The sequence below is a fragment of the Lutra lutra genome, chromosome 14 (genome assembly GCF_902655055.1).
Source record: "Lutra lutra chromosome 14, mLutLut1.2, whole genome shotgun sequence".
NCBI lineage: Eukaryota > Metazoa > Chordata > Mammalia > Carnivora > Mustelidae > Lutra > Lutra lutra.
Window position 1 is genome coordinate 35540099 of NC_062291.1, and position 11146 is coordinate 35551244.

The 11146-nt window shown below is 45.1% G+C and overlaps 2 protein-coding genes and 1 non-coding gene across 7 annotated transcripts; all 3 read left to right on the top strand.

The window, feature by feature from the left end:
- Nucleotides 1-134: 134 nt before the first annotated feature.
- FUT11 (fucosyltransferase 11) lies at nt 135-10621 on the top strand. 5 transcript variants are annotated; one of them, XM_047702290.1, is made up of 5 exons: nt 135-936; nt 1070-1695; nt 3949-4006; nt 9259-9283; nt 10146-10621. In XM_047702290.1, exons 1-5 carry the CDS (start codon nt 229-231, stop codon nt 10220-10222), a joined length of 1494 nt encoding a protein of 497 aa, XP_047558246.1. In that variant the 5' UTR covers nt 135-228; the 3' UTR covers nt 10223-10621. The 5 variants fall into 5 exon arrangements, 4 of the variants coding, with proteins under 4 accessions (XP_047558246.1, XP_047558245.1, XP_047558243.1 ...); XM_047702289.1 differs by lacking the exons at nt 9259-9283; nt 10146-10621 and adding an exon at nt 4251-6056 and having other exon boundaries at nt 136-936; XR_007122661.1 differs by lacking the exons at nt 9259-9283; nt 10146-10621 and adding an exon at nt 4251-6056 and having other exon boundaries at nt 142-936; nt 3483-4006.
- On the top strand, nt 7420-8705 carry CHCHD1 (coiled-coil-helix-coiled-coil-helix domain containing 1). The gene is made up of 3 exons (XM_047702292.1): nt 7420-7581; nt 7708-7826; nt 8409-8705. The coding sequence occupies exons 1-3, from the start codon at nt 7458-7460 to the stop codon at nt 8517-8519; spliced, it is 354 nt and encodes a 117-aa protein (XP_047558248.1). The 5' UTR covers nt 7420-7457; the 3' UTR covers nt 8520-8705.
- LOC125085307 (U4 spliceosomal RNA) lies at nt 8843-8986 on the top strand. Its single transcript, XR_007122848.1, has one exon. It is a non-coding gene; the product is annotated as a U4 spliceosomal RNA (small nuclear RNA).
- Nucleotides 10622-11146: the final 525 nt, after the last annotated feature.

Here is an 11146-nt window from a genome sequence, read left to right on the forward strand (position 1 = left end):
TCATTTTTACTTGTGATTTACCACTGTCCCCTCTATTAATTCCGGCTAGGCCTAGCACTTCCCAGGAAGTGGCTGGCTGAGCAGAACTGCGCATGCGTCACACGCACCGCGGGCGTAGGACCTTGTCGGGTCGCGACTCACCGCAGGGCGGGGTCTAGTGCTGCCGGGAGGAGTTGCGGGTTTGGTGGGCGGTGGGGGGGTGCGGTTAGGGGGCAGCTGCCAGTGGACATGGCGGCGGGCTGCAGCGGGGTTGCGCTTGCTGTCTTTGGAATGCTTAGTATTTGTACGGTCAGCGGCTCTGGGCCCGTGGCTGAGAGGGAGACCAGCGGGGAGGCGGGCTGGACGGAGCCATGGGATGGTGCGGTTTTCCGGCCGCCCTCAGCGCTGGGCGCGGTCGGGGTGGCGCGCAGTCTGGGGACTTCGCGGCCAGGGAGGGAGGAGGCGGTGGACTTGCCGGTGCTGCTGTGGTGGAGCCCAGGCCTATTTCCTCACTTCCCGGGCGACTCGGAGCGCATCGAGTGCGCGCGTGGTGCGTGCCTGGCGTCCCGGGACCGCCGGGTGCGGGGGCACTCACGGACGCGCGCGCTGCTCTTTTACGGCACTGACTTTCGCGCGTCTGAGGCGCCGCTGCCGCGCCTGGCACATCAGAGCTGGGCGCTTCTGCACGAGGAGTCACCCCTCAACAACTTCGTGCTGAGCCACGGGCCCGGCATCCGCCTCTTCAATCTCACTGCCACTTTCAGCCGCCATTCGGACTACCCGCTGGCGCTGCAGTGGCTGCCCGGGACCGCCTACCTGCGCCGCGCGGCGCCTCCGCTGCAGGAGCGCGCCGAGTGGCGCCGCCGCGGCTACGCGCCTTTGCTCTATCTGCAGTCCCACTGCGATGTGCCTGCGGACCGGGACCGCTACGTGCGCGAGCTGATGCGTTACATCCCGGTGGGTGGCGCCGGGCGGGGCCGGGGCGGGGCTGGGAGTGGGGGCGAGGGGGCGCGTGCGGCTGAGGCCGGGACCCCTGGCGTCCCGGCGGACATGCAGCACCCACTTGACGGCCGTACTCTACCCCGCTCAGGTGGACTCCTATGGGAAATGCCTGCAAAATCGGGAGCTGCCCACTCCGCGGTTACGGGACACAGCCACAGCCACCACCGAGGATCCAGAACTTTTGGCCTTCTTGTCTCGCTATAAGTTCCACTTGGCCCTCGAAAATGCCATCTGTGATGACTACATGACAGAAAAACTGTGGCGCCCCATGCATCTCGGGGCTGTGCCTGTGTATCGCGGCTCTCCTTCTGTGAGGGACTGGATGCCCAACAATCACTCCATCATCCTCATTGATGATTTTGAGTCACCACAGAAGCTGGCAGAATTTATTGATTTTCTGGACAAGAATGATGAGGAATACATGAAATACCTGGCATATAAGCAACCTGAGGGCATCACCAACCAGTTCCTTCTGGATAGTCTGAAGCATCGGGAGTGGGGAGTGAATGATCCTTTGCTGCCTAACTACCTCAATGGCTTCGAGTGTTTCGTCTGTGACCATGAACTGGCTCGGCTGGAGGTCGAGAAAGCTCACGCAGCCTCTCCTGAGGATGTCCCTGGCCCTGAACCTCACATTGCCCAGCCCTCACACATGGATTGCCCAGTGCCCACACCTGGTTTTGGCAGTGTGGAAGAGATTCCTGAGAATGACAGGTAAGGATAGCTGAGGACCCTGTGGCCATCAAATCAAATGACTGATTGAGTGACTTGCTTGCTGTGGGCAGTGAACTAGTATTAGAAGCTTAGGGGATTGTTGTATAAGGAAATTATGACATGGACTTATTCTGCCTTTAAGGTGTCAAGAGTCTTGGTTGGGGAGATAAGACAAACTGAAAAAGCTCAGTAAAAGATGCAAAGCAAAATATCATTCAAGGCGACAACATGAGGTCAGCTTATGTGAACAGTGTTTGCAACAGGTCAAAAAAGGCTTCTATCAGAGCAGAGGGGGCCTATTCAGATGAAGTGATGAGAGACAGAGTTGGGCAGATAAACTGGGGCCAGGCTATACATAGCCTGAATACCAGGCTCAGGAGTTAGACTCTCCTGAAAATCAACTCAGCTGTTTATTTAGCACCTTCTAAAGGGTGGGGGTGGGGATGAGCAATACAAAGATGTGTATTTTGAGAGAGGTTTATCTGCAGTAGGGTTTACATCTGTTAACCTGGCATAATTAATTTTTTCAAGATTGTTAAAATTTATTTATTTGACAGAGATCACAAGTAGGCAGAGAGGCAGGCAGAGAGAGAGAGAGAGGAAGGGAAGCAGGCTCCCCGCTGAGCAGAATCCTGGGATCATGACCTGAGCAGAAGGCAGAGGCTTTAACCCATAACCTGGCATAATTATTATTTTTTTTAAAAGATTTTATTTATTTATTTGACAGACAGAGATCACAAGTAGGCAGAGAGGCAGGCAGAGAGAGAGGAAGGGAAGCAGGCTCCCTGCTGAGCAGAGAGCCCGATGCGGGACTCGATCCCAGGACCCTGAGATCACGACCTGAGCCGAAGGCAGCGGCCTAACCCACTGAGCCACCCAGGCGCCCCAATAACCTGGCATAATTATTAATAGCATCTCCTTTCACTCTTAAAAGTATCCTGGTTTGGGTGATAAATTACACATTTGCCCTAAACAAGAGAGAAAGACTGCTTTCAATAAATAATAATGAACAATGGTGGGCAGTGTGAATTAGTGTGAATTAGAAAAGTGAGGAAGCTTGTGCAGTAAGTGGCAGAAGGTGGTGCACTGGGAAACAAGGTCAGCATGGGAAGTGTGAAAATGTTGAAGCAACGTGCAGCAAACCACATCTGTTTAGGGAGAGGTGATAAGAAGACTATTAAGCTTCAGAAAGCAAGGCTGCTAGACTGGCCTGCAGAGACCGACTTGCACAGTAGATGGCAGCAGAGGGCTGTTTATATACACTGCTGGCAAAATTTTTTTCTTCTGGGAATGGAGCCTTCCATGAAGTATTTTGGATCTAGTATATGCTGAACATAGTATGGTTTACTAGAAGAAAAATGTAAAACATTAAAAAAAATAAAATATGTTTTATCTAGACATTGGGCATCACGGCACCTTCATTTTGATTCTTGAAATAAAGGTGCAACTTAATAAGGTAACCACCTAGAGGCTCCCTGGCTTTTCTTACAGAGAACTCTGGCCCTTGCCCTGCCTTCCTCTGAACTCCTTCCACATTTGGGAACCTGGAGTGGGCAAGTCAGGAAGTTTCACTCATTGTGGGTGGGCTGTGTGATTGATAACGTGTTTGCAGCTTACTGTCACCTGTACTACTACTAGATTTACTTCACATTTCATTCCCTTCAAAGCAGTGCCCTGTCTCAGCCAGAGATTACTGTATCTGTTTAAGATTCTTTGACCCATTCAGAGAAGGCAGGACCATAGCTGTGCAGAGGTTCCATAATCCAACTCCCATTTTGATGTTTCAGCTGGAAGGAGATGTGGCTGCAAGATTATTGGCAAGGTCTGGACCAGGGGGAAGCTCTCACTGCCATGATCCACAACAATGAGACAAAGCAGATGAAATTTTGGGATTATCTACATGAGATCTTCATGAAAAGGAACAAAAATCTCTAATTATCCTTGCAAGAGCCTTTAACTTGGTAGAGTTAAGGAGACAGAAGTCCTTATTCTACTATCGGACATGAGGGACGTCTGCTGCACAACCTTAATGAACACTGTCTTATCATGAGTTCAAGGAATTCCATTTATAGCCACTGATATTTTATCCTAATGTTGTGTACCCACTGTCTCAGCTTGTGGTAATAGGGCCTGTCTTCAAGGAGAGGTGGAGGTCTCCAGTTCTTGGATTAATGGGAAGCAAAAGCCTGAAACACCCACTTGTTTCAAAGTGCTGATTGAACAGAATTGTAAAAGAACTGCATCTTTTTCTAGCCATCTCATTCTCTCAACTGTGATTGGAACAACACCTTGGTACTTGTCTAAGAATGAGGTAAGATGGGTCAGATTTAAGGTCTTAAAACTTCGATGCTATTTTTTAAAACTCTTCATTATTCAGTACCTTTCCTAATCTGTTTTCCTCATATCCTGCTTTATAACCTGTTAGGTTGGTGGTGAAGCAGAACTCTTGGTGGGTTGTATTCTGGTTCTTAGAGTTGTATTTTTAATATCATTTGCTTGTCTTCGATGTCAAACTTTTTATTTTAAATGGATTTTTCTTTCTTGGTTTTCCACAGTATCTGATGAAGATGCAGGAGCCTTGCCACCATCCTCACACTCATTCTCCCCTGCATTAAACTGGCTATAGACTTGACAGCTTTTTTTATTGCTGATTTGCCTTTTTTTTTTTTTTTCCCTTAAGAGCGTATCATGAATTCCTTCTCATCTCATAAACATAAAGATTCAATGGCTAATATATGCCATGTCAATTTAATGAATTGTCCTGCTCTATTTTAGGTTGTGGATAGAGACTAAGGCTGGAAATGATGACAGAGTATATATCATTCATATATATTTAAATGATTTTGGAATGTTAAAATAGACCAGTGCAAATCAAACTGCAGATCTTTATAGATCTTTGTCTTTTCTGTCTGCCTAATGAGCTCTTCTATTTTACTATTTTTATATGCTACCAAAGTCTCATTTTCCCCAAAGAGTCATGAAAATTATGTTGGAAAAAACAGCCCAGCAATATAGTTGTAGTCATTACCTCATATTATGTAGCATTTTTCACTTTATGTGGAATGAATATTCAAACATCATTCTATTACCAGTATCTGTCTGTACAACTTTTGTAGTACTTACTGAGACTGCGTTTTGATGGAGCCCACCTAAGGTCCTCTCCAGGGGAGGTGAGGCAAGAGACAGCCACAAGTGGCTGACTAAATAAAAAATTGTTAGGCAGATTTTGGGGTATAGCCAAACCCTTTTATTGCTGTGGTTTGAATATAAAGCTTAATGGGCAGGGAGACCATTAGGTTTTTCTGGGCCAGTGGAATAAGAAAGAATACTTTTAGCGCTACTCTGGTTGTATAATGTATTAATGAATTATCACTAGAGAATTTCCATAGCCTATCAGTTTATCTGTTTGGGAATTAATGTATGTACTTTTATATACACATATACACACTGATATACAACCAGAAGTGTGTGTGTGTGTGTGTGTGTGTGTGTGTGTGTGTGCATGTTAGATGCTTCAACAACTAGGGTCCCACCCTTAATATTGTGACATCTAAGGATGTGGCAGCTGTAATTGGTGTTGGATTTCACTGCCAGGGTGGTTCTTTTTCCATTTTATTTTTTAGTAAAAAATACCTTTCACAACAGCATGGAAAGTTTGCTTAACCTGTTTGAGCTTGTTCAGAAAAGAACAAGAGGGAAAGACAGACCTTCAAACATACTTATATTAAAATAGTAGCGACCCACAAAAGAAGTCAAATTCAGGACTCTGATTTCTGAATTTGCAATCTATTTAAATGCAGGTGCTGATTTATAGTGCAAACTACATACTACTCAAGTGCAAACTAAGGTTAGGAATCAAGTTTCATGACGTGCAATAAAATGGGTAAGTGCCAAGTGTATAACCATCCTTACCTCTCCGAATTAGACCAGTTCACACTGGCATTCCTTTAGCACTTTTATGTACAAAGTGGGCCAGTTGTTTATGAATTATTGTGGCTGGAAACTCATGCCTGCTTTGTGCACAGTGCTTCCCAGACTTTCTCCTTTAATCCTATCACAATAGAAGTATTCATAAAAGACCACAGTAAACCAGGTGCTATGTTTCCGCAAGAGAAAGCAGAACCAATATGGAGAGAAAGCAAACAATGTGAATTTTCTCTGGTTTGGGCCCAGCTTGCTCTGTGAACAGCAACAGGCTCAAGATTATTGGTGGAAGAAATGTCTGACTAGGAATCAGTTTTATATGTGCTGCTGGGGTGGCAGTGGAGTACGGGACTGATGACTTTATTAATCTGTATGTTGCAGTTCTCTGTTTTCTTACGTTTCATTTTGTATAATAAATGACTTCTTTTTAAACAGTGTCTTCTGCTTGGTTATATTTCTGGGCTGAGTATGATACACTTGGAGACTTGGAAAAACATGTCAAAACATTTGTTCATTTAACGAGTATTTACTGTCACTATTCTAGGCACTGGGGATTCAGTAAGACAGGGTCCCTTTCTCTCATGGTGCTTATTTTAAATGGGTGTTGCTGGTAAGCAAAGCTGTAAATAAACAATAAGTGAACAAGATAATTCAGACTGTGATAAGTGCTATGGAAAAAATACAACAGCTTGGTGTCGGGGGGGCGGGGGGGGGGAGGGTTCAGGGAAGGCCTTTCTGACAGGAACTGCGACTCAACAGAAGAAAAAGAACCAGTCTTGCAGAGATCAGTGGGAATATTAAACATCTGTGATAAATGATTTTAACTTTAGCAGTGATAAAATGATTTTTTAATTTTAGCACACTAAATTTTATACAACCAAATAAGTATTGCTCCTCCGAAGTAGTCCTCATATGAACTAAAAGCTGTTCAAGTTAAGCTTCCATTACCAGAACCATTTCTTGAAGCTTATTTTTAAAGGCCTTGAGAATCCCTGGCACATCTTTGAGTTTTGTAAATAGCTTAAAGACACTTAGAACCAAGTCTGATGAAGCTAGGCATCACAACTGATGGGTCCAATCTATTAATAGGAATGATACCACCAAGTATCTTCACAGGATTGGAGAGATTAAATTAGATGATAAATGCCAAAATGCTTAAACCCCTCCCTACCCAATGAGATTATTACAAAGGAGAGCAAAGGATATAAGTAAGAAACAAGTAGCAGCTTTATTTTTATTTATTTATAAGTAGGCTCCACTCCGCTGTCAAGACCTGAGCTGAGATCAAGAGCAGGACATTTAACTGAATGAGACACCCAGCTGTCCCAGTAATAGCAACTGTTTAAGTGACCCTAATTTTTCTTTACGGTTTTTGGGGTGGTTTTAAAGGTAGTAAAATCCAACAGTTCTTGAAGACTTGCCAAAACACAAAACTGTCCAAATCAAACATCTTTAAGTCTCATATTTTGATTCGCTCCCATCCTCTGCCCTTGCTTATGTGAATCATACTCTAGTTCAGCCAGCTCCCACCATAAACGAGGGTCCTTTTTATCAGGTCCTTTACTAGATGTTCCCTGCTTAGTACCGCCCAAAGACTTCAGGGCCGCGAGCCCACAAAAGAGAGGTCTAGATCTGCGAACGAGCCCCAAAGACTCTCCTAACCTGCACACAGGTCTCGAATGACCGGTGTCGGATCCCAGCGTCCCGCCTATAGGGCCAAGAGACCAAACTGGCCTCCCAGCTTCCCGCAGGTTGCGCGCCTACGCTCGTCGAGCTCTTTGGGGTCACGCAGGCTCACGTACGGGACGACGCAGAGCCTGCCGGGAGCTCGGTGCGCAATGGCGACGCCCAGCCTGCGGGGTCGATTACCGCGGCTGGGAAACCCGCGGAAGCCTATACTGAAGCCCAACAAGCCCCTCATTTTAGCTAACCGTGTTGGGGAACGACGCCGGGACAAGGGCGGTGAGCAGTCGGAGCCAGGGAGGCTCCAGAGCGGAAGCCGGAGGGATGCACCGGACGGCTGGGTGGGAGGGCCTTAAGGTAAAAGGTTTCCTTGTGACTGACGGTGCTCTCGTTCTGCTCCTCCAGAGGCGACTTGTATCACAGAGATGTCGGTGATGATGGCGTGTTGGAAGCAGAATGAATTCCGCGACGAAGCGTGCAGAAAAGAGATCCAGGATTTCTTCGACTGTGCTTCTAGGGCTGAGGTGACAGAAGGCTCTTAGGGTGCCCTCTTGGGAGGAGAATGGGGGCGGGGATACAAGTAATTGTTCTTGCCTCTTGCTAGGTGATAGGAGGACCTTCTCATTCCAAAAAGGCGAGGAAAGTTGTGGGAGCGATTTCACTCACGCTACAGTGGAACAAGTTAGGTTTTGAAGGCATTGTGATACTCAGCGATTTTTTTCACTGCTCTAGGCTTTAGCTATACCAGATGTAAAAGGAGGTTAATGTTAATACCCATCTTACAGAATGTTGTATTAAATGGAGGAATGAATGGGAAAGTTTAAAAGGCTCTCAAATAGATATTATTGTCTGAAATAGAGCTAAATATTGTGAAGGGCAGGTTGTTTGGATTTTAGCCTAAAATTAGTTGCTAGCTGGCATGGTAGCTCAGGTCATACTGTCATCTGTAGGTTCCAAGTCCCTTTTGAAAGGAGACTGGATAGATGACACAGATAGTTCCAGGCTGGTTAATATGTTAATGTTGTTTGCGGCATTGTGAGAACTTTTGGCCTAGGTCAGGATAAACTCTAGAGCTGTCATTTTTGTCTTTTTTCCTGTCTTTTCAGGGGGCCCGAAAGATGAGATCAATCCAGGATACAGGAGAATCTGGGAATTTACCCCCCATGAAACTCAATAAGTTGTTACAGAGATTTCCTAACAAATCTCATGTCAGTTAAAAATGGAGAAGCATTTTCTATGACTGGACTGTAGCTACTGAGAACTATGCAGAGGTGTTTTAGAGACGTTTGCACTGCCATGCTCTATTTGAAAGGTGAAAGGAGGCAAGACATCTTTTCATCTTTTGTAATCATTGTCAGGGTGGAAGTTATGCTTTATCTTGAAATAAAATCCTCTGAAGAGAAGTTGGCGTTTGTTGTAGATTAGGTTTGCCCTCTATACTTGAACTCTGTATTCTTCCTGAGAATGGAAGTTCTTTGCTCCCTGATTTGCTCCAGGATCAGGACATATTTATTCTTGTTCTGCATTTGAAGTTTACACCAGCTTTGCACAGTGGCAGTATCGTAGCCAATGAGGTTTATCCGAGGCGCGATTATTGCTAATTGAAGTTTACACCATTTAGTATTCTTGCCTTTGGATGCAGTAAGGGAGTTGAAGTCTGCTTATATGCAGAGTTTTTTTTTACCATCATCTGTAAGTATTTCGTAACTGCCTATTTCGTGCATAGCCCCCTGCAAGATGCTCCCAGAATAATCAGAAGTTCACAAACTGGTGACCAAAGTTGCTGCAGATGTATTTTATTTAGCCAACACAATTAAAAATTTCTTTTTAAATTAGAAGACCACCTCAAAATAGGAAAAAATATCATTAAAAATCCACTTTGGAGTTTTCCATTAAAAAAAAAATCTGGCAATACTGATTTTTTTTTTTTAAGATTTTATTTATTTTGTTTGACAGATAGAGATCACAAGTAGGCAGAGAGGCAGGCAGAGAGAGAGAGGAGGAAGCAGGCTCCCTGCCGAGCAGAGAGCCTGATGCGGGACTCGATCCCAGGACCCTGGGATCATGACCTGAGCCGAAGGCAGAGGCTTTAATCCACTGAGCCACCCAGGCGCCCCCTGATTTTTTTTTTAAAAGATTTTTATTTATTTATTTTGAGAGAGAGAGAGAGAGAGTGAGAGAGAGCATGAGAGGGGAGGTCAGAGGAGAAGCAGACTCCCCATGGAGCTGGGAGCCCAATGTGGGACTTGATCCCAGGTCTCTGGGACCATGACCTGAGCTGAAGGCAGTCGCTTGACCATCTGAGCCACCCAGGCGCCCCTGGCAGTACTGATTTCTTATTCCTGCATGGCAATAATCAAGTAGAGCTGATTATCATTTGTCTCTGTGCTCCAGGTACCTGGCATTGGCCTCTCCCAAATGGTGAAACTGAAACTTATTTGGCAATTATCTTCTTTATCACCTGTTCACTTCTCTCATTAAGTTATCTACCTAGTTGCTGAAGGCATTAACTTCTGTAACCACTTGATATTTGAAACAATTGTATAGTATTTAATGTATACTCTGCCCTTTCAGGCATAACTAACTTAACATTTCCTATATATATTAGAGGATTAAATAGACAAAGGGATCAGTGGGGTTTCTAAACCTCCAGTGGGATGATTAATCAGATAAAGAAAGGGTCTTGCCTCCGTGACCCCCACAGCTACCTCTTCCCATAGTCTTCATAGACCGTGGGTATAGCACTGGGCAGTTATCTGGTTCTGAGAGCTGAGGCTTTTATTTTTTTAAAAGATTTATTTATTTGACAGACAGATCACAAGTAGGTAGAGAGGCAGGCAGAGAGAGAGGAAGGGAAGCAGGCTCCCCGCTGAGCAGAGAGCCCGACGCGGGGCTCGATCCCAGGACCCTGAGACCATGACCTGAGCCGAAGGCAGCGGCTTAACCCACTGAGCCACTCAGGCGCCCCAGAGCTGAGGCTCTTAGCTGTAGGAAGAAGCTCAGTGCTTAGGCACTTTGGACTGGACTCAGGAGTTCTTAACCTAGGGTCAATAGATTCCCAGTAACAGGTCTGTGGACATGAATGAGAAAACAGATTTTATCTTTAGCCACAACTGAAATTTAGCATCTCAGGACTGAGGAAAACAAACCACAGTATCAGCAATTCTTATGTGAGATCATATTTTCATATAGTTGTTTGCAGATACCTTGGTATCATACCCATCACTAGCTTCAAAATTATGGTAGTTACTACATTTACTGCTGGATCGATCTTAATGTGTAAATAAAGAAGTATTACTATGTTACAAATTTGTTTTATTATTTTTAAAATTGTATTTCGACATAATTGGTTTCCTTTTTAATTTTTAGATTTTATTTTGTGCATTTACAAACAATCAGAAGTGTTCCAGAGACTTCACCAGGCTGCCAAGGGGTCCGTAGCACACACAAAAAAAGGCTAAAAACATCTGAACTCAAAGGACCCACTCACAAAACACTACAACCATTTCCTGAAATCAGTGCATTCTTTTCGCGTTGCTTCCCTGATGAGACCCTATAACAAGTCTAACAGAATGTAGCCTTCTGAACTACAACTCCCAGAAGGTGATGCGGACCCAAGGCCTATCCGGAGTTAAAACAGTAACTCCACCCAATAGTTCTTGTGTTATCGCTTGACAGCCTACGATTCCCAGCATTCATGGCGGCTGTTTATTCCTTGGAGACAGTATGGATGCCGAGTTATTGCTGGGATCTGTAGTCTTTTTATATACCTCTGGGGGTTGGGTTCCTCTTACAGTATCTGAGGGTGGGTTCGAGGTAAAAAAAAAAAAAAGGCAGGAAATTC